At 37.7% G+C, this 24,594-nt stretch overlaps 1 protein-coding gene across 1 annotated transcript in view; it reads right to left on the reverse strand.

Annotated features, from left to right (window-relative positions):
- The window catches only part of SLC10A7 (solute carrier family 10, member 7), a 142,290-nt gene extending 118,009 nt beyond the window's left edge, over positions 1-24,281 (reverse strand). The window contains exons 1-4 of the mRNA XM_009867366.1: positions 24,248-24,281; positions 23,818-23,900; positions 18,709-18,845; positions 14,063-14,138 (exon numbers count right to left, since the gene is read on the reverse strand). Of these exons, the coding sequence (XP_009865668.1) occupies positions 14,063-14,138; positions 18,709-18,845; positions 23,818-23,900; positions 24,248-24,281 (330 nt within the window). The remainder of the gene's footprint in view (positions 1-14,062; positions 14,139-18,708; positions 18,846-23,817; positions 23,901-24,247) is intronic.
- Positions 24,282-24,594: the final 313 nt, after the last annotated feature.

The raw sequence follows: 24,594 nt of genomic DNA on the forward strand, positions 1-24,594 counted from the left end.
CCATGCAAAGGGAAATCAAATACGAAAACAAATTCCAGAGAAAATGAGGTCTTCAAACAAAATTCATGTTAACGCTTCTAATTTGGAAATGGAATGGAGTAGCTTCCATTTATCTGTTATAACAGCGGAACAGAGAGAAGAAAAGCCATTTTGGACACTAGTAACACCTTGAACAACATCTGGAACTCCTCCAAGAACCTAGTCAGTCTATACCAGAAAGAGTTAATGAACAATATTTTAAATGGCATTTATCTTCAAGCATTTCTCTCACCACAGAGCCATTAACGCTGCACAAGTGGTAAATTCTGATTAGGACTCCCAATTTCAGAATATATATCAAAGTCTGTGTATACAATTAGTACATTTTCTTTCTTTCCTAGTCTAGGATGCTTAACAGTAATGCTCTGTAGTTCACTGCTGACTATGTCATATGGAGTTCTTTGTGATCCAATTATTTCTGTATGGATAAACAAATCTAGAAGAAAACATCTGTAGACTACTTTGATTAAATTCTCCCAGGTTTTGGAGACTGTATCTCCAATGAAAGCCAGAGGAAATGGGCTTCTGAGTGTGCTTCTGAAAGCAGATAGAAGAATGAGATATTTCCTCCACTAAGCAAAACTCTGTTTCTTATCTTGTAATCAAACAGCTTGTCAGCTATTAAAATGACGTTATACTCCTCTAATGTCTGCATAACGAGATAGTAGAGGGAAAGCTTTATGATGTTTCCTAATGAACACACTTCCTAAAGAAAGATTAAATATGATTACTGTAACTTCAGGACAATGATGTACACTTAACCATCAAATAAAGCTCCTTCTTTAGAAGCATTTACAGCATGAACAATACTGATACTTGTCTTCATTTATATTTTAAATTTACAGGCACACTTTGATCTATTTGAAACAAAGGCCATATTTTCAAAAATACAGTACTTAACATATGAGAACACGTGGACAAAAATGCAGTACTGTACTTATGGATCTACTTAGCATTTTATGTCAACAGCACACTTCTGCATAAGACCACAAGCTAAGATGAATTACTGCTTCTGGAATCCACCTAACTACAAATCATATGGACTCAAGTTTCATTTATAGCTCTTACTTACGCCTACTGCTTTGCTTTCAGCAGAGAAATATCTGATTTACACTAGAATAAAGGAGAAGAATCAGGCCCAAGTTTCCAGGTAGTCTCACTAGTGGTAGCAGCTGGCATATGCTAATTAGCAAGAAAACTGAATTCAACTATTTCTAGTTTTGTAAAAACATTGAAAGAGAGAGATGGCTCAGAACAAAGTCTTAGCATATTACAATACGCTCTACAGGAGGAAATAACCTGATAGAAATTAAATTTTTTCCCTTGCCTTGCATCACACAGTTTAGAAGGAACTTGGAAGCCTGAAAGACAGAAATCTTAAAATCTGCTTGTATGGTAGATTTATATTAAGTTGTAAAAAAATTATCGCAGACTATGAAAAGACATTCTTGCCTCCCACTACTCACAAAACAAACAAACAAAAAAAAAAACACATAAGAGCTGATAAACGATGAGTCTACTGGAAGTGTTGCTAAATGGTCCGTCTACCTCACAAGACACTGTACAATAAGTTAGCATAACTGAGTAAAATAAGAAAAAAAAACACGTAAGAGCTGATAAACGATGAGTGTTGCTAAATGGTCCGTCTACCTCACAAGACACTGTACAATAAGTTAGCATAACTGAGTAAAATAAGCACGTAAGTAAAATAATGAATTGTAAGTTAGAAGCACTGACTACTACTAATACCAGGCAGGCAGTTTGGGAAACAGAAAAACTACTGCAGATTTCAATGCAGTTTTGCATTAGCAAGGAAGATGACAAACAACATGCTGGATGGAACTGGCTGCTGATTTGAAAGAGGAGGGAAATTAAAATCAGCATGATCACTTGGAGACATGACAGGGAGCTTACGCAATGGGCACGGTGATTTATATCATGAAAAAAAAAAAACCAGAGCGGGGAAGAATTGGGAGGGTGGTAAGTATAACTATACTGTTAAGACAACAAGAGAGAAATTTTACACATTCTAAGGGGTCGTGACAGCCAGACCCCTTATGAAGCAGAGATGCCTTGGAGTGACTTGTTTTCAGAAGGGATTTGAGGACAGGACTTTGCAATACTGCGCATTTTTCTGGGTATTCCATACTTACAAATAATATCTGCTGTTCTGAGTTTCTCAGATCATAAATTGCAGAAGATCAAGCCATGCAGAAGTCATCAACATGGCTGATAGGAATAGCAAAAACGTCCTAGCGTTAATAGGTCAGACATTTATGACTATGCTTATAAACAGAAATGCCTCACAGTTGTACAAAAGAAAGGAAAACATGTAAGGCCACTGACTAAACTATTAAAATATACACCTAGAGAACATAACCTATATAGAAAGTCTCACTCAGTAGAGATATTCTGGACCATTTGGATAATGAACATACAGCAAGTATACTTGAGATAATACATATGACACTAACACTACAGAAAAAATATCATAGGGTATATTTTCTAAATTGCATGATCACATGCCATTTTAAAACAGAAGCATAAAACATACATAGATCAGAACTGAGATTTTATGTCCAACTTTAATGTTGTCATTTTTTTTAATTACAGGTAACCTATTAATCGAACTTACGTTTCTCTTTCTCATAGAAGTCTTAGGAAATCACATATATTGAGTATAAGAAAAATTTTCCTAAAAACATTCATTTTGAAACAAAGTACTTTGCTTACATAGAACAAAACCTGATAGGCACTCCTGGAGTTGACTTGCTCTAGTTCCAGTTACAAAATCTTCTTACTGGAGGATTAGTTTCTATTATTTATACTTCCAAAGAAATTAAAGTATCACCTGCCTGAAATATGCATGTAATTGTCATTTGTAGTTGTAACTTGGGGAAAAAAGGCTCCCTTGAATAAGTACCGCTTCTTTAACTAGACAGAAGGATTTAAGAAAACAGCAAAATCTTATATTTTACCTAGAAATGAAACGGTATGAAAACAAGACTAAACAGATTCTTCCAAGTAAAATCACAACAGCTGAAACTTTCCTGCAAATGCAATAACCTTTCTGATAGTGAAAGCACAAATATGAAGGGATTCATTTTTGCTGACGGTGGTTTAATGCTCTCCTTTTAAATACAGCACATCACTGGCAAATTTCAACACTTCTACAAGTAAACAGACCGAGCACTGTAAACTGAACAAGTGAGTGCTGTTATTGGCAGGAATATTTGCAAAGCCATTCCCAAGATGCAGGCACAGAGTTCAGGCTCTAATACAGAACAGATTTCTATTTCTCACTAGTACCACTGAAATGTTCACATGCACACATGCCAAGTCTAGCAAAATATAAGTCTGTTAAATAAACAGACAAATTAATATCCACTTCCACTGACAGGATAATCGTCTGAGTCACTAAGAACCTCAGTTCCACTTACGCTTTTCTGCCCTGCTTCCTTTCAACATCTATTGTTTCTGGTTTACCTGAACCATCAACAAATAATGACAGAGACACTGTATCACTGCATGCACGTGTGCTTTGATTAATTCACAGGGACTGAAGATCATTCAGGTTTACTAAATTATATTTTTATAGAAAGATTATTGTTATTAACTAAGGAAGGTATTGCCTGTATACTGTGACAGAGATTGACACAGCTGAAAAGCTAGGAAATTTTTCTAAAAGTCTTTACAATATTACAAGATGAGGGGTTTTTCCCATCTAAAGAAAATAAGCCAAAATAGATAGCAATAATTGCAATTATTCTCATCTTCAACATCCGGATTAGAGGCTGTAAACTCTCCATCGATAACGTGAAAACCTCAGTGAATGTTTCGTGCCCTGGTATTATGTCTGAGAAATAACTTTTCAGACTCCATTATGTCCGCCATGAACTTGATCTTTCACCTCTAGTGAAAATCCTCTTATAACTATAATTCTAAAGTTAATGATGAGAGATTTCATTTGCTTTCCAAGCACAGATAAAACCTTTTTGAAATACACTCTCACTGCCATGACCTTGGTCTATGACTTAAGAGTTCACCACATGTAATAATTTACCTTGTCCCATGGGGCTCATTGAGATTTCCTTTTAAAAGGTTTTGGATATGCACTTGGAGCTGAAACACTCAGATAGTATGTATCAAAGTATACATCCCTGTATACAATACAGACGTTTTGCGACAATATCAACAAACATGAATTTAGATCATTACAAAATATAACAAAAACATCTAGCTAAGCAAAGTCATCCACACACTAGAAATTCAACATTTTGGGGAATCTTGCTGCAATAACCCACAATACCTGCTAGAATAAGAAGTTTCATATTAAATGGAAGTAATAAATGTAAATTGGAAAACTAATTCAAGAAATATACCGTTGCTCCGGACTTGGCAGCTCAGACACAATTTGGTTCAAGCACAGTAATATTCTTTCAGGACACCTATATTAGAGAAAATGAATTAATGCCTCTTTGCCAGGTTTCTGCCTCTTAAAACTTTCTACCATCTCCTCATAGAGGCTTCCCATGTGAGTACAAAAGTATAAGCCTCTGCTATAGCTACTTCGAGCAGTGTTGCTTCTCCTCCATCCTTGTTAATTTAGAAGCTGCAGCAGCAGTAGTGGATTTCAGACAGAAAAGGCCAAAAGGGAGCACCTGCAAAAATCCTAGCTGAATCTGGCTGTGGGGACGGCATGTCTGAAACAGGGTTCCCAGGAGGCGTGTGGCTTTTCTTCAGCATGTCCACAAGCAGTTTACCAGCAGCTTGCTGTTTCCAGACTTGATAATAGGGCCAAAATTTTCCAGAAACTGAAGCCTAAATAATGCTTTGAAATAAGAGAAAATTTGCTCCTTTGCTGTTCTCCACATTTTTTGCCAAATGCTCCAAGTAAGAAATTAATAAAAACTCAGTTTAACAGAAAAATACGAACTGGAAACACTTCTAAAATATCCTATCTTCTCATAAGAATTCTCTAAAAACATTTCAAATAATTTTGGGCTTGTTCATTTTTATATAAATAAAGGAATTTATAAATTTGTTCTGTCTCTTCACAGAGCTGCGGTTTTCCTCACAGAATGTAAGACACTTTTTCTTAATGCCTATTGAATATAATAATTTGACAAACAACTTAGAAGACAAAAACCCTGACGATGTTCTTTCATAATCATAATGATGGAAACAGGATAATAAAATCAATTTAATTTCATTGAAAAGGAACGAAATTTAAAGATAATAGTAATTTTAACTGAACATCCTGCTTCATATTTTACAGCTATCATTTCCACCAATGGGGACTTCACATCGCACACATGAAAAGGTAGCTAAAGAAAACGAATTATAAACATAGTGAATCTGCAAGCCTGATTTCTTTCTTTCATATATATTATTAGCCACCAATCAAGTATATTCATATCAGATGAAAATGTGCTTGAATATAAACAAACTTTCCAAAGTGCAATGTCAGAAGGCTTGTTTTTAACATGCAAATAACAGGTCTAGGAAAGAAGAAACAATGTAACATTATTTCCATAGAAGCCAGTGTTCAGAAGATGCACTTTTCAAGAAGAGTAGTGCCATCCTTCATTAACTCCACTAAACATATTCCTAAAGAACACTTTGTCTTCTCAGTAAACATTTTTAATTTTGATCTATCTGCAGTAAGCTACAAAGTCATATGCGAAAGGCATTTTTCAGATTTCTATATGTTAGCAATACCTCACATGTAAGAAAGAAATACTGAATTAATTCCATTATTGACAATTGACACTGTTCCACACTAGCTTTGGCTAGTTGTATAGACACATCTTTTCACATGCAGTCACAATGCTGGCGCCACAAACAGCCATGCTAAACTATTTACAGTAGTATCTCTTTGTGCAAGAGGGTCCAGGTCCACACATACACGTTAACACATGGAAAAAACATCTCTGCTGTTCATGGTAGAAAATAAATCACCCAAATTCAACAGACATGCTGAATAGTTTCTGTTCTGCTGTATCAGTGATTTAACACCAATCCTAACACATGCAATGATTAAACACCTCACTGGCTACTAAAATTCATATTAAATTAGTGTTTGCTTTATAAGCCAACAGGTAGGGGACAGCAGAACCAGCAGCCAGCCTGTTGCTGGGTTGCAAAGGACTGCACTGCTCTGCCAAAAGAAAACCATTTTCTAATGACTCTGGCACAGTGAACGCTGGCATTGCGCAGGCATTCAGTGGCATTAAGATTGCATGAAACACTCCACCACAAACAATTTCCTTGTAACTTCCTGAAGTTGTCACCTTCAGAACAATATTTCCAGCGTTCACTGCTATCCAAAAGATAGCCCTTGTTTTCAAAGGCTGAGGCAGGGAGAGCAGTTAACACACTTACCTTTCTGGTAAAATATACGCAAGATCTCTTTCAAGCAACCATAAAGATGAGACAGCAAAGAGCGCAAAAGCTAAATTTTATGGGGGCAGTAGACCCTAATCTCTGCAAATATTTTAATAGAAGTATTACTGATTTGTTCGGAAAGTTAAAAATGCTTGCTTTGCATAGGTAATGCATTCCACACAGCACTCCCAATAAATAAAGGAAAATCTTCTATACTGTAACTTTACACTGAATTACTCTGCAGATCAAGACAAAACACAAAACCACCTTGCTTTAAAAGGCCATTTTTGTCAAGTGCAAGAGCAAGACTCTTCTGTGCTCCTGGCAGCACAAACAGCTTTCAGGGTCACTGAATGTCCCATTGCAGATAAAAAAATTGTGCTCTCCAGCCAAGCGCTGCAGAATAGCGACACCAAAGACCCTGCAAACACTCCTGGTAGCAAGTCAAATCTGGGACAGTTGGGCAAACACAGCTGTAAAAACACAAGGCTATGATAATTCCAGGTAGTTTCCACCCACAGCTCAGGCAGCTTAGTACAATTTAAACAGGCAATCTAACAACTTTCTCATTAAGGCAGACCTGCTGCGAATACCCCAGATTTGTAAAGGGTGAACGTGCACAAGCCTGCAAGTTCTGTGTCATACATCTTCAAGCTGTGCATTTAAAAATTTTAATACATTTTCTTCCTCTTCTTGCACTCCCAGGAATGTAGGAGAGGGGCTTTCTTCCACTGGACACATTATGAGCCATATGAAAGCCCCTGAGTTAGAGGTACTGGCAACCAGGGACAAAATTATATCTTTTATCAGAAGTCTGATTCAACCACTCACATCTTAGGTGAGTAAATCAGATACTTTACAAAGATGCTGGGAGAATCTGAAACTTTGTACAAACTAAAGCATGGAGTCTGGAGGTGAAGTGCTTGAATTTGGGGATTTCAGAAGCCTCACTGTTAGCGTGAATTTGCTTCCACTGAATTAAGAGTAGAGATGAATACCTTTGAAAATCACTTCCATTCTGAACAGTTTTAGAAGCGGATCTGTGTTAGACCTACTAGTGATAAATGAAATGAGAACAGTGAGAGAAGGGGGGAAAAAAACCAAGAAGATTCTGCAATTGCGTTGGGTTATAGAAGACACTGAAAAACTCTAGAGACATCTAATGGAGCTGCAGGATGACTGGGACACATAGTGATGAAATTCATATTGGAAGTAATAATTCGGGCTACTCCTATGCATTGATGGATATAAAATGCACTCACCACTCAGAGAAGGAAAAAACCCTAAGTGTCAATAAATAGTTCAATAAAAACCATCTGCTCAGAGTACAGTAATGATACAAGAAAAGTAAACTCCTAGGATACATAAAAAATTAGACTGTAATACTAGAATAGAGTGGGTGAATTTAATAGCACAGCAGCTCCTGTGTATATACAAGGCTTATGCTGACACAGTTAATTCTTTATATTTGTTCACATGAAGTACAGACATCTTCCCTAAATTTGTCCTCTGACACCCACATACATTTTCCAGAGACTTGAGTGTATTATCTAACGGCAGAATTAGTTACATGTTCATTTAGAACTAGTTAATTTGTGTGGGCAGGCAAAATTCTTTACTTCAGAAATAAATTATTTTCGTTAGAGGTTTTTTCCTTATATAACATCAAATTTAAAGGCATTAGAATGAAATTACTTACACTTTCTTGAACAAAACCTAAAAATATGAATATTTTAAGTGCAATCTGGAAATCAAATTTTAGATGACACTAACGTAAATTTTGACTTAAGAAAAAATATATTATAGAAGACAACTAAATATTATGACACATATAGTTTCTTTAAAGATCTTTAATGATTTTGTTTCATAACGTTCATGTATACCTTCCAAGGGCAAACACTCTTGGTACACAGGTGCATCAGTGTATGAATCACTAACCATTAGAGCCTGTACTTCTTTTTATTCATTTTATTTTGGTTTTCAAAGGTTAATGTACATGCATACACAGTTCAAAGAACTTCAGATATTTTTAGAGAAATCAATATCTTTCCTGCAACTTTACAGTAGTGTTAGGGTTCACTTTTTTGTTTTTCTCAAAAAAAACCCCAAACCACAACCCACTCACAAAGAGGAATTTTCCAGTGTTCATTTTTCAGTAAGTACTCATGCGGTCTTTATTTTAGAATATCAGGCAAAATTATTGCACACTATTTGTCAGAAAAATTTTACTACCGTCCTTGATTCTTTTCCAGAAAGCCTAGCTATGGACCTTGCAAATTTATATCTGGTTTTATGTTCTACGTCTGCTTTAAAAAAAAAATAAATAAAAATAAATCTAAAAATCAATACTAGAACTTTTTCTGTACATCTTATTTTGTAAATACGTTTCTAGCTTTCTCCATTATAGTCTGTTCTCCATTTCAGAATCTTGTCTTGCATATGCAACATCTTCTTTTGTAAAAGTTGTAACAGATCCACATGATACTGGTAAAAAAAACCAGAAAAGCACCTTGATTATGAGATTTTGTACAAGCTACAGATTAACTGAGGAAAAAAAGAAAACCTTAATGGTTTTGTCGTGTATGAGAGAGCAAAGTAGCCAATGTATTCTTCAATAAAATGAACTGTCTGCCACGATTTATCTGTACAATTCCATCACAGTTCTTGCCTGTTACGCTACACTTTTCAAAAATATGTCATTAAGCTGCCGTAAAAGTCATCGCAAATTGTTTTTTCTCCCAAACTGATAATAGACTTATAGATCTAATTTTCAATCTCTTTTCTTCATTACTTTGATTCTTAAGGAGAGTATGACATTTGCTGTCTGAATACTTTGTAGTAATAACTGGCATCTCTACAGCATTTCTGTCTGAGCATCTCTGAGCTTTTAATAGGTTTGTCTTTACAGCACCTTGAAATGCTGACATATTTATTTGCCTCTCTCTTGCAGAAATGGCTAGTTAGAGAGTTTTAAAGAAATGGGTTTTATAATTGCACTGAAAACCTACAAGATTTTTTGAAAAAAATGACACAAAAAAGCCTTCTGTGCTGTCAGACACTATAATGTCATTAAAATCCTGACCCTTCAGAGCTCAACAAGAGCAAAGAACTAAAGTGAGGCCTTCTGCTTTTCATTCTAATTTTTTTAACTACATAGACTGTTCTTGTCACAAACCAAGAGACTTCATAAATATTACTGATTACAGGAATCAGCTAGGCAACTGAGAAAATATCACCAAATTTAAAATTAGATTTTGAATTCTCATGGTGATCCCTTCTTACCGTGTACACATGAACATTTTTTGATCATACAGGGCTTCATTCATATCAAATGAAATTCAGTACTTGAAACTGGCTTTGCCAAACCAGCAAATGTATTTGTGACAAAAACTAGGAGTAGGTTGTTTAGAAAGTTATTTGCAGGGTTAATGAAAAGAACATCATACAAGAAGACATCATGAGAGGAATGATGGAAAAAACAGGGTGAAGAGGGAGAAACAGAGAAAACAAAAAGACTTGAAAGATACCTGAGACAGTAAACCACACATCATACAGAAATCAGTGAGAGGAGCTGAAGAAATGTAAGAATGGGCAACAGAGTCATTAGGTGTGAATACGAAGCCCTATCAGACAAGTTGTATTTCTGCTCACCATATCAAGAACAGTTACTTGCAGCAAAAGAAAAATACAGAATAGCCATAAATCATCTTCCTCTCCCCCAAAAGTCAAGACTGTCAGAGATTTTACTTACAGTACCAAAACATAAACTTTTTCAGCAATGAACACAGTTTAATCACAATTCTTAGTACTAGCTTTGGCGACCACACCCTCAACAAAAGCAGACCATTTTATTTTGTGCCCTCAGGCATGGACCAATTAAAAAACAGATCCTTGTAAAATCAACAAAACTTTCTTCCTTTTATCATCTCACAATCGAATTTTTTTCAATTGATACACAGCAAAATCCCCTATCCAAGTAGCTTCTAATGATGCAGGCCCTTTTCCTAAGCACTTGATGAAATACTTGATCACCCTGTCCCAGAAGAATAAAATATAGCTCTTAGATAATGCTTTTCAGAACTGATCTTCAAACACTTTACAAAGTTGCCACTATATATTACCACTAACTCCAGAGACAAAATACCCTACTGTTTCACCCAACAGCATAATGACAGAGCTAAAAATAGAATCCATGTTTCCTCAGCCCCAGAAAAGTACTACTACCATACCCTAGTGACTGATACTTCTTTGAGAATAACCCAAGTCCAAACTGACATTTGGCAGTCACTTCTACTAAGAGAAAACCTAAAATCCTCTATACTATCACAACACAGCCAATTACCACAGCTCTCATGTGCTGCATTTCAAGAAATCCAAAGAGGTCTTCAGAACTCTTACTGAGGGTGTGCCTGTACTCTACAGCAGCAGGACACTTCTCAGACTAATTAGTTCACGTGGAGCTTCCCTCTCTCTATTGCTTCTGAGCAAGATCATTTATCTTCACATTACATTAGGCACCACAGATAACACCCTCAGACAAATCAATTTCTCCAGGTAAGTGATACATGCTTGACGAGGCAAAAGCAGTTTAAGAGACATTATCATGAAGAAATGCTCTCACAGCACAATCACATTTCCAGTGGACACCCAGGTTTAAATTCTTCACGTATCAAGATGGATTTCAATTAAAATGGGGGAAAAAAGCATTGTTCTGCTCATGTCAGAAAAAGAAATATATCAATAGTAGCTTAGGTGAAACTTGGAGAGGAAATATGCAAGAGAGTCTTCTCCCCTAGCATAAGGGATGTGATTTGCTGTTCTTCAGAAGAAATTTTGTGATGACACAAATCTGGGAGGAGCGGCTGACACACCAGAAGGCTGTGCTGCCATTCAGCAAGACCTAGACAGGCTGGAGAGCTGAGAGAGAAATGTTATGAAACACAAGGGCAAGAGTAGAGTTTCGCACCTGGGAAGGAAAAACCCCATGTACCAGTATAGGTTGGGGACTGATGTGTTGGGAGCTGGGGGTCCTGGTGGACAGCAGGAGGACCATGAGCCAGCAATGTGCCCTTGAGGCCAAGAAGGCCAAGGCCATCCTGAGGTGTATTAGAAGGGCTGTAGCTAGTAGGTCGAGGGAGGTCCTCCTGCCCCTCTACTCTGTCCTGGTGAGGCCACATCTGGAATATTGTGTGCAGTTCTGGGCCCCTCAGCTCAAGAGAGACAGGGAACTGCTGGAGAGAGTCCAGTGCAGAGCCACAAAGAGGATGACGAGAGTGGAACATCTCCCTTAAGAGGAAAGGCTGAAGGAGCTGGGTCTCTTTAGCTTGGAGAAGACTGAGGGGTGACTTCATTTATGTTTATAAATGTGTAAAGGGTGAGTGTCAGGAGGACGGAGCCAGGCTCTTCTCAGGGATGTCTAACAATAGGACAATGGTAATGGGTGCAAGCTGGAGCATAGGAGGTTCCACAAAAACATGAGGAAAAACTTTTTCACTGTGAGGGTGACAGAGCCCTGGCACAGGCTGCCCAGAGAGGTTGTGGAATCTCCTACTCTAAAGATGTTCAAAACCTGCCTGGATGTGTTCCTGTGTGACCTACTCTAGGTGATCCTGCTTTGGAAGGGGGGTTGGACTACATGATCTTTCAAGTTCCCTTCCAACCCCTAACATTCTGTAATTCTGTGAAAAATTAACAAATGCTTGAATGACAGAGAAGCATCAAATTCCAAAAATATGTCTGCATTGGAAACTTGCTCAAGTTTGGCAACAAATCTGCCACACGCTTTGTCTACATTGAGCATGTTTAAAGGGTGTTTCGCTTGTGCATACCTTCCGAGAGCTTGAAAATTCTCAATTCCCAAGACCCAATTCTTGATTCATTTTGTTTACATTGCCAGCAAGTATCCATAAAAATCACTAACAAGGTACGCATTTTGACATTCCTTCAACGCCAGTTTGGCACAGAAGAATTAGAGGCTCAAGCTTAATTGTCAGTTGATTTTTACGATTACTTACACAAGGCTCGCATGATAGAAAGTTTCTGATTTTCAGTTAGCACAAAATATACACTCCACCACCATCCTAAAAGAATATTACCATAAAAAAGTGAACTTCAATGGTCAAGAAACAAAAGTACCTCTCTCATTACTGCACACAAATGCTGTATGATACTGCCTTCAACTAACCAGTCACACCTTATTTTACTTTTCCTTGTTTTAGGAATAGGACAGACACTGTTAACACTGAATGAGCACTCAATTCAATAGTACGTTCCCTCATCACTGTCCACTATGTGGTACCTTTGTATAATTTACAGCATCTACATTTAGAATCATAACTAGAAAACTTCTTGTTTCTCTGTTGATCACTGTCATGTACTCAAATAATTTCCTTATACTAATTACTCCACAGTACCTCCATCAGCCAACTTCATGATTCTTGTTTTCAGGTAGCTAACTGGGAGACAGTGATATGCATCAGGATTGCCCATAATTAGAGATACTTGACTTGAGATCCTTTGGGTCTCTCTTCAGAAGATAGAGCAATTAAACAGCACTTTGTCAGTACAAAGCACAACTTCAATCTATTTCAGTGCTACCATGTGTTTTCAAAGCTGACATTAATAGGTCCCAGGAGTCTGAACTCAGAAAATGAGAAGTACACAACTAATGGCCAGATTTTAAACAAAAAGTGCTTGAAGTGACTCACCCAACCTCACACTGGAGCTCCATGACTAAATTAAGATTTGGCTCTAACCCTCCAGAACAGCATCCCAACAGCTTTAAAACCAATCTCTTTTAGTGTTACTCCCTCTCCCGTCCTCACATACAAGGTCTCATCCACCCTCAGCACTTCTGAGGAAGCAGATCTAAAGGAAATAATCTCATTAATTAGCACACCTGCATTAATTTCCCAAATGCTCTCTACTTCAACTTCCTGAAAATAGCAAGTGTTTTGTGGATAAAGAGTCTGAAATGACATCAGTACACGCCATGTTAAGGCAAAAAAAATAATGTGACTAAACTGAGTTTGCATAAACAACTTAAATTCTGCTAAGTCCGATCTGTCAAGAACTTCACAGTGCACCACTGTCAGAGATTCCATGCTCATGGAGTTTTCATTTCATGTAGTTTCATATACAAACATGAACTTAAATATGTTGTTATCTCCATCATCTCACTTGCTACATTTGCAGTTTCAAGCTTGAGAAACTCCTACTAATACTAAAATTCCTCTTAATACTAAACACCATCCAAACAATCACTGCAAGGGCAGATCTTTACCACAAAGCTAATGGCCTATAAGATAAACAGTACACAGCACACAGACATTACATAGTTACGAATTACAGTCAAGCAACAAGCAGAAATCTCCTAACATCTATTTCTATCACAAACCTTTCTATTGCCTCAGAAAACCGAGCTTCTTTCAGTTTGACTAATGCCAGCAGATAACACACCACTATTTACCTTGTTTGACACTGACACAATACCCAAGCTTTAATTCTAGAATTTTTTACAAACCACAACAGCATCACATTGCAGTCACTGTTTTGCACCCAAGTTCATCAAAAACATATTTGTTTAAAATATTCTGGTTTAAAAAAAAAAAGCATTCAAAAGCAAAATGAAACTCACCTCATTTCCACCAACAGCTTTGGTTAAAATTACTGCAGAAGACACAGGAGGTGGCATGCAGCCTACTGTCTGCAAGCTGAAAACAACAAAGAAAGGTTACATTCCTCACAAGATGCAATCACTCTGCAACCCAAAAGCTTAAAATACCAAATGGCAGAGTAGAAACAATCATCAGCTGTGCAACCCAATCAGTTTGCATTACAGCTACAGACCTGCACCAGCTGGCAGGATTTCTATGCCATCTCTTATGAACCACCACAGTGAAGAGTCACATTGCCATCTAAAAACTCAAACACTTCACTTCACTGTGACTCCATTTCTCCATCTGTAGTATCTAAGATTCATAAAGGCATCTAAATATCTATCACAGAGATAATTGCATCATGTGTCTAGATGCATTAAGTTTTTAGTGTTTTGAGATTCCCATAGTCATTTGGAAAAAAAAGAAAACAAGGATGTTATCTCCTATTTCCTTGAAAAAGCTCCTACTAAAATAATCACCAGCAACAAAAACCCAACCACACACACAAAAATCAGATTTTTATTTCCTGAACATTAAAAGCCCACCACGTGTTTAATTTTTATGTACGTTTTCACTTCTTGATAGAATTACCTGACTTCCATTAATCAAAATATCAAAAGCTTTCTCCTGTATTTTATGTCTAAAATAGACTGTTATCTCTTATTTTCCCCCATTGTTTGTGCAGTAAAATTACTGATGTATGTAGCAAATGCTACTGCAAAGTAAGATTAAAACAAAGTGGTGAGCTTTCCTTTGTTTTCAAAGATAGCGAACTAAAACTCATTAGTACAAAAATTACTTGTATCAAATGTGTATTTAGAAACAATAAGAATATACCACAATAGATTGCAACTAAATCTGAGGCTCATTAAAACAGGGCCTCTGAAGAAAAACTGTGTTAGAAGGAACAGTAAAACATGAAACAAAAGTCTGCAAAACTCCCAAAAGCACAGAATCTAATGTATATTTTCAAGTATTGTAGTTTGAGACAGTATTCTAGCTCAGAACACTCAATTACTAGTGGTGAACTACTTGGCACTTGTAACCCTATTAGTCCATCCCAGAGAAACGCAGTGTCAAAAAGCTGTAGCAAACAGAAGCATTAAATCCAAACAATAGGGCGCATATTACAGCGGAACTGATGTGCTGCAAATATACAGAAAGCTTAAATAGAAGAAACAGGTAAATGACAGGGACGATATTCAGTTTGTCAGCTACAGACACTGTAGAAAAGAAACGAGGCAACCAATGTAAGCGTAACATAAATCCAGTCACGAAGCGCTAAGCACCACCTTGGAAGTGTATAGTACCTTTAGCTTACAGTGAAAGAAGCTATGGAAGCAGAGAGTTGTCAGCACTTAGCAGCAGAAGCTCATACTGAAAAGAAAAGAAATACAGGAAAAAGAAACAGTGTGGAAAAGTTTAGAAATACATATGAAAATATACAGCAGACAAACACATGGATGTCCATCCCCTGTATCAGCTGTGATAGCGTTATCTCTCTCCTATGTGGTCCCTTGTCAGCCAGCTCCTTGAACTTCTCACCTGCACTAATAAGGGGCAGATTAAGTTCAAAGTCATCCAGTGAGATATGAAATGTGTGCAAGGGCATTGATTTCAGCTGGCAGGGATTTTCCACACTATAAGGGAAAGGTTTAATAATACAATCTCTGTTAATCCCCTCAAATTTAAAATAATACATTTGGAATTAAAAAAATATCACTGTCAAGCTATGGTTTTAAATATTCTTCATACGAAAACATTAAAATACAGAAAAACTGGTAATGCTAAATGGGAATACTTTTCATCAGGTGTATTGAAACATGCACCTGTGAACTTTTCTCTTGCTTTGTATGAAGTACGCACAATACTACCGATATACAAATTCCTCTAATGGCCCACAGATTACTACAGACAACAACTAACAAACTGAAACTTTCTACTGCTTCAGGCCATGCTATAAGCACTAACAACAGAGGTCCAAACACCTGCTGAAGAGCAATAAACAATACCTGCTCTGCTGACACATTACAGACAAGTGAGTAGCAGAGGCCTAAGTCACATATCTTAGATATGGATCTACCGAAGCCAAATCTTGTATCAGATCTTTGTACCTTGTGTCTTACTGCCTGTGCTATAAATTCTATATGCTGAGTGGCAGAAAACATGTATCTGTGCAAACATTAGTAACCTGCTTCACACTCCTTCTCAAAGGGATGCTCTTGATGCCAAATCTAGTCAGCTAATAAAAAAACCAAACTTCAAAGATGCACTTGATGATAGTTTCTCCTCTATTTTACATATTTCAGAATAACTGCAAACCAACAAACCTCCTAATATCATCCCAGACAGAGAAGAAAAAAAAAAAACAACAACTATAGAAACTTAGATGAAAAGCTGGTACCATCTGCATCTGCCTCCCACTTAAATTCTACAGCAAAACAGACCATTATAGAGGATGGGACAATCTACCATTCCTTCTGAAGCAAGATAGGAAATTAACTGTGGGCTTGACTGTGCCCTTTAGGCATAACCTTGTGTAGAAACTACTGCAGAACTACAATCTCTGGGCGAGCTCCCCCGCCAAAGGGTGCTACACGCCCTTTGGGAGCATACGCCTACTTTTCCAGGTTTCTGCAAGGACAATTAGCTCCCACGACAAGCTGCACTAAACATGCATGATAAGGTATTAACTTTGTCAAAGCCTGTTCTTGTTTCCCTCCTGTTTTCCTTAAGGTACTTCAGTGTTTCTAGGGAATAAAATCTACAGCTATGAGGCATTAGGATGAAATTCCGATTGCACAGAGCAGCCAAGGCAGTTCCTCACATCAGCTCTTCACTCTCATGTACTCACACAGGAACATGTGAGTACCTGCTTTACAATGTGTTATCCTGGAATTAGAACAGAGCTCAGTATCTTAGGCACCTGCACAGCACTGAGGGTACAGCTCCCATCAGGCTCCCTTTGCAGTGGATGCCTTTGGAGCCACACAACAGCTGCTGCTCTGAGCATGTCAGGAGCAGCACTATTTATCAAGAAAGCACTCTTTCAAAAAACAAAATGATAACAAAAAAACACATACCACACCTTCGTTAAACTTCTCAATCCAACCAACTCTTTGAATGAAGTCTCTATACAACAGAATTACTGCACTAGAAAGTAAAACACAGCCAAAACAGAAACAGTACGCAAGGAAGAAGTAGTTGCAAGGCAGCTTGGAACATACAGAAGTATGCTACCTCAATGGTAAAGCACAGACACACCTTCGTGAAAAATGATGCTGGTTTAGGCATCACATTTAGGGAGATACACATAGAAGTGTCTATTTAAACAACAAATACTTTGGTAGTTCTACATGCAGTTTCACAGGTGTGTGTGTGTATATATATATATAAAAAAACATGTACATATAAAAAAAACATGTCAACAGATCATGTTCCTTAATTGTTATGAACCAAAGTGGGAAAAGGGTCAGAGGAAAAAGAGAAGTGCTGCAAGGAACAAAAACTGCAAAAGTCTCTTGTACCTTGCACTTCAGAAACTGAGATTCCCATGGATTAGGAAGGAATTTTGGAAAAACTTACAATTACTGTACTTCAAAGAACAACCTTTATTCTGAATAGGCAAATGGACATCATATAGCAACCTTGTTATTTCCCTGATATACTAACACTCTTAAACAAAACAGTGCTAACTTTTAAATGATGTTGTCTCACTTTCACCTTCTCAATAACGTTTAGATCACTTCACACTTGGTAGAACACCTGAAGAAGCCTCTTAAAAGAAACACTAAATGCCCTTTTAGGTTTAGGCCTTCTAAAAACATCAAAAGGAGTAGCTTTGTCATTAAACCTTTAAGACAGGGAACTTTTCCCAAGCAATGTTTCACCAAGCAGTAAGAAACAATGAGGATTCTTTAGGTACTTTTCTATAGTATCTGAGGTTTGTATTTAAACATTCCATTACAGATGCATAGTGCTAGGTATTGACTTTCTATTGTGAAAAAAACTTGGGGTTTTTTTTCTGATTTCTCATAACATCTATCACCACTGCATCATCAACAGAGCTTTGGAAAAAATACACACTGGCAGAGTACACCAAAGATTTAAATCACATTGCTTTTATCTTAGCTTCTGCGCATCTCAAAGTTCTCCTCCTACTAAAGCTTTACTTTTTTTGGTTTTCCTTCCATAACTTAGGTTGGAGCAGATACTGAACCTCAATCTGGGCACATGCAAGAGGTGCTCAATACAGACCATTTACTAACAGAAAGGCATGCCAGTACGTGGCATACACAGTATTTATTTACTGAATTACACTTTTCCTTTTCTTCCCATCCTCCTTGAGATCCAGCACAGCACTTCAGCTGTGTTTCATAGAAGGAAAGCTAACCTGTTGCAATCTCCCTACATATGAAACTAACTGACCAGCCTTCCTAAAAACAAGACCAGGCTCCTGGAAGGATAATCTTGTGCATGTACTGCATTTTGACAGAAAAGTGCTTTAGTTCAAAAACAAGCAGCAAAATCTGGTCACGATACAGTTCTTAAAACACCCATTGCAGGATAAACAGTCCTTTAAGACAGTTACAAATATATTTTACTCCATTATACTTAAACATACCCTTTTAAAAGCCATTCATTTATAGGTGTGATTGATAATAGCTGAAGAAAGAGCCATATTGCTGTTGGGAAGAACACAAGTGTAAAAATCTGGACAAAAAGGTGTAGTTTCACATGCATCAAAGCACTTGTCAGCTCCTGCAAAAGAAAAAGAAGAGAGGACATCGCAGTGAGAACAGCTGAAGTAAAAGATCACGTTTGTGCTTTTAAAACTAGGATTGTCTTTATAAATACAAAGAGAGTGCATGTCAAAAAGGCACCTTTAGGGATCACCTCATCTCCTCTTTAATAATGAAGTACATCCAGGCAACATAAAAGCTCTGTCTGCTCCTGGGCATTTTTCCAGAAGAACTGCCCACCAATTCAGTAACAGCGTAGCTCTCATAACAGTAGCTTTTCAGCAGGCAGCCTTAGCACTTTGTCACTGCTTCAAAACCTGTGTTAACTATGATGACGGCCTGTTTATTTTACTGACTGCTGATACCAAGAGGAACGGAAACTTGTAGTGTCCAGTATCTAGTCTGAACAGAGCCACAAACTCTGGTTCTCATTTATACCACGACAAAGGGATGTCTGTGTTACAAACGGTCATCATTTGGGTTTGTTTTAAGGAAAGACTGAGCAACATAAAAAGCAAAGTACTCTGTAACAGTTTTTTTTATTATTTACCGTATCAATAGATACAAAATTTATAGGAAAACAACAGGCTGATGAATTTAAAATAAAGACTACCAAGACCATAACAAGCTAACAACAGCTAAGCCATAATATTCAGAGAAAAAGTGCAAAACACTGCTGGAGACTGAGAAAAAAAATTTAAAACAATAATAAAAAAATTAAATAGTGTAAGGGCACTCCAGAGAGGTGATGAAGTAACCTTACTCAATATACTCTTCAGTTAGCTGTGTGTCTCTCCTGTTTCTGTCTTTCTGGGCACTCCAAGGATCTTCTATGCAGTTTTTGAGTACAAGGAAAAAGCCTTGCACATTTCAACACATTTCAACTCTCATGGATTGAGAAGAAAAGCTCTTTTTTCCTCTCTCTCAAGATAACTTGCACTCTTTTCAAGTGAACAATGCAACAGGAAAAGAACTGACAGCATTTTTATTCAAAACATAATTTACTATGATTCTCCAGCTACCTAACACCCCAAATGCACTAAAAAAAAAGCAAAAAGTGCATTTCCATGTACAGTAATGCAACATCCAGTCTTCAAATGCCACCCTCTCTTGGTTTCATTCAGCTCAAACCAGGACACAGGTTCAAAATAGTTGAACTTTCATGAAGCACAATCAAATATGACATTTTCAACCATTCAAATGAACACTGATGCAATTATACCTCTGGAATTAGTAGCAATTCAGCATCATTTATTTGTTACTTTATTTCTCGTAACAAAATTATCTCCCAAAGTTGGGTTGGAGGAAAAAACCTTCCAGAAAAACAAACACATCTGTTCATACCCTGTTGTTAAAGTTATTCAAAACATGAACTTGTAATCTTGATCCATTTTTACCAAGATAGTATAATTACATTCAGTGCTTGGTTAACTGAATGAAACAACTTTTTGTTTTGTTTTTAAATAAGGAAAGTTCTGAGGCAGGCCATATCAAAAAGTAAGCCTTCACACATAACCTGTCACAGTACCTATGGTATTATGAACAGCTTCACTGTGGTACTAGCTCATCTTATCTCAAAAAAAAAAAAAAAAAAAAAAAAAGTAAAAATAAAATGTCTAGAAGTAGAAACGCTTCCTGTGTGGGAAGAAAAGATACCTGAAAATACCTACATAAAAATGTATGTTTTAAAGTAAGTAATATAGCTGAGAAAAACTAAAGCGAGTTCTTTCAGACAAGCTGCTAATTCCTCCTTTCCCGCCAATTCACCTCCAGTCCCAGATTTGTTAGTGGACCAGTCTATGAAGGCATTATCGCACATACAGAAGTGATTCAACCGCTTCCCTGGGCAGCCTGTTCAAGCCTTTGATAACGTTTTTAGGGTAGATTTTCCTGATGTCTAACCTAAACTTCACCAGAACAACTTGAGGCCATTTCCTCTTGTCTTATCACTTGTTACTTGGAAGAAGAGACCGATCCCCACCTCTCTACTACCTCCAACTCATTTATGTTGGAAAAGACCTTTAAGAACATGATTTTAGTTCTGAAGGCCCAACGTGCATCCTTGGAGAGCCTAAGAGAGCCCAAGACTGGCAATGCCAAGAGTGATGACAACACAGCCCACGTAGTGCATAAAAGAATCCTGTGATAGCCAAACAAGTCTTTGCAGATCTAAATCACCAGTGTTTAAAATCTCCCTGGTGACTGCCTTACAAAATAGCCATTCCTTAGACTGTACCATCACAGAACAAACACTGAGGCAAACCGCCTTCACCTTCTTAAGCAATCTACAAGGACTTGTCCGAAAATACATCCATCACTGTAGCCCTCAAAAAAGCACAAGTCTGAGGAACGTTCCTGGAATCACTAGTTACAACTCTGTTTCTGCACACCAGGTAGAAGAGATTACCTTGTCTTTCTCAGTATTTCAGACTCTTTAGAGAGCTTATCCTGGCCTCTTGCTGGCCAGTGTGGGTCCCTGCTGCCATCCAGCCAGGCTTAGATGTCATAGCTGAACTCCTCGAGTCAAATATTCACACAGAGCAAACAGTGTTTTCCGTGGTTTGCCAAAGTCCTCATCAAAATGTGTGACTCAAGTATGTGATATAATTTCTGGGGCCTTACAGGAGGCATTTGCTTTAAAAGAGCAAGCTATCCAGTCACTGAAAACTGAAAGAGCATTATATTGAGGTGGAATCAAAAGTTCCTGTCATTACTGGATACAGAACGTTTCTACAAACATAAAAGGACCTCAGTCACCTCTAGATTCAAAAACATAGGGTCATCCACAGACAGGCTCTCCCTGGATGCTACCAACTATTCTGTAGAATGTTTTCTGAATGCACATTAGCAAATTTTTTTGAAGATGCACTTTCACAGTGGATAAAATCAGAAGTGCGACCTTAAAAGAGGATCACCTATTTCTGGTTTTCTCAGGTTTAGCAGAAGGACTCTGTTAACACTCACACATAAAGCATTATCCAAGGTAGAACAGCTGACGCCAGTCGAGAACCAATAGAGACAAAAGCTGAAACAATTTACTTTGCAATTCAACAAAAAGTTATATTAACTGACTGATAACACCAACTTTAGGTTGTGCCTTAACTAAAACATGCCCTGAAGCATCTTAATAAAATCATGACCTGGTCTCCTAAAACAAGTAAGTTTCCAAAGCAATCTGAGATCAGCTTATCTAGATATAAACATAAGCTCCTGCAAAAGCACCATTTACAACAATATCCTGCTTTTAGAATCACAAACCAAAAAAAAGTTATGGAAGTTCTAAGTAGGACATGACAAACTGCCCAGGAAACTATCAGTCATGTCATCTTAACTGGAAAAAATTATACGTACACTATCATTGAGAATCTAATCAAGACTGTGAAAATGCTACTAATTTCACTCTCACTCACAGTTGCTTTACAAATATAAAGCTTCAAGGATACAAACAAGTGAAACGGAAAGAAATTTTACATTTTTTCTCTGCATGCAACGATTCCTAACCCTGAAAGTAGAAAACTCCACTCCATTACTACCTATGCTTTGTAGTTTGGGTTCTTCTTTGTGTTGAAGAAAGTGCCTCTCCAGAGCTTATTTACATTGGGAACAATCACTGTTCCCAGACAAATATATAACATGGTTCTTCCTGTTTTACCACAAGGCTCTAAATAGCTGCTACAGAGTTGACTGAAGTTATTCATTTCACTCACACTGTGTCCCAGCAGAACTAGAGGCCCTAGTGCCAGAACTGCCAGCAAACACAGCAGAGGGCTGCCATCAGTTCTAACACCACCATCATTTGAAGCTTTCTCACTATAACCATGACATAGATATAGAAATTTTTTTTTTCTGAATGCACACTGTTCATTCAAATTCCAGCATTCAAATTCCAGAAGATAACTGGACAATATAATGATGACTCTTTTAAGCCTAAGTATCATGCAATATATGAACGATATCTCCTGTTAGCACAGCCAACAGTGTAAAAGGAAACAATAAACTAGACTAGCAGAGATATGCAGTGTTTCACTTCAACTCCGGCTGCTCCTTCTCTTCTTGGCAAGTAGCCATCACTTCCTTTCTCCATGCCTCCTCTACAGATCACTAAAAGGTTCTCCCCTTCATCTCTTCTTACTCCCAGATTGCTTCCCTCTGAAAAACATGTGACCCAAATTTTGAAACAAATCTCAGTGTCTGCAATATGCAGAGCACAGGCCTTTCAAGTCCACCCATCCACAACTAAATCCTATGGGAAAAGATTGCCAAGACTTCATACCTGTACACTGGCATTGCATCTGCAGAGGAACCCTTTTGTGTTCATACGAGATGTTGTCCTGCACCTACCCAATGTGGTAACTTAAAGCCACCAGCTCTCTCCTTGCATCAGTGCTGCAGTGACTAGTTTAAATCATTTCACTGACAGAGCACACCAGCAGGTGAGATGAAGAGCAGCACAGAGAGCTCACACCTCCTCTTCATGCCCTACGGAGGTGTAGAGGCTCCATATAACACCTCTCTGCCTAGTTTCATACAAAGTTCCACCCTAGGATTCTTGGCTTTCTGGCTTTTATCTCAGCTGAGCAATGGGGAAGCCAACATGCAGAAGGGCTGGCAGAAGGCAGGTGCTAGTGTGCTTCTGACTCTCATCCCAGTCCAGGTTTGGGACATCCCCAGGGTGCAGATCCAGTCTCAAAGCTGTGCTCAGCCCTTCCATTTAGCCAAAGCCCTGCAAACTTAAGGAATCCACCCTCTTCAGATGGGTGAATATTATTCACAATCTCCTTCTCATCACGTTCATTACTTTGGGAACAATTTTCTGGAATCAAGGAGACGTTATTCCATCAATGACTCTTATCTTCTCTTGTCAGACATTTTCCCAGCATCAACGACAGCAGCACAGTAATTAAATATTTCAATTACATTCGAACATCATCAAAAGCAACACAAAACTTTTTAAAGCGAATCAGGAATGAAGGAATGAGAAATTACAGTACCTCTGTTTTTAAGGAGAGTCCACTGTTAAAGAATATAGCTGAAACAGCAATGTAAGTTATGGTAATTTCTGGTTTCAAGGGTCCTAAAAAACACAGAGAGAACAAAATGAACTACAGTCAAAGAGATAATGATATGTATACATTATATCAAAGTAAATGAGGATACTTAGAAAAATACCTGGAGAAAATATAATCATGAAAGTCTCTAGTAAAAAGAATGGGGTTTATATCAAGTTACAGAAAGCACACTACTCATTTTTAAATAAAAGCAAACCAGCAAGCGGAGACTGAGTTAGGATGCCAAACAAATCTGGCTGCTGTGATTACAGGCCACTGGGAACTAATGGGTAAATTCTAGAAATGTGGAAACAGGGAATCTTAAAGAGTTCTGTCACCAGAACATCCCTATAGCACTAGCAAACTCAAATACCCAAAAATATTATCCAGTCCTTCCACACGGCCATCGTTATCATTCACATATCAACCTCTCAGTTCTTCCCCCACAGTGCACACACCTGTCTGCACAGAGGAAACCAAACTGTGCCTTGCAATGATCTCCTTGGAGCCATACAATTCTGCATTATTCCCCCACAACGGGGTTGTGGCAAAATGGTTCATTCCAGCCCCACAATAACACATTTCAGACAAGCTGCTGCAGTGAGATCAGTACTGGCAGATGCCTGCACCTCCAAGGGTTCCACTATATTACAGGCTTACATTTGTATTTTTTTTTCCCAGGGAAATTAAAATACTTTTTACACTCCTATAAAAATGATT

Source organism: Apaloderma vittatum, unplaced genomic scaffold (genome assembly GCF_000703405.1).
Source record: "Apaloderma vittatum isolate BGI_N311 unplaced genomic scaffold, ASM70340v1 scaffold284, whole genome shotgun sequence".
Taxonomy (NCBI): Eukaryota; Metazoa; Chordata; class Aves; order Trogoniformes; family Trogonidae; genus Apaloderma; species Apaloderma vittatum.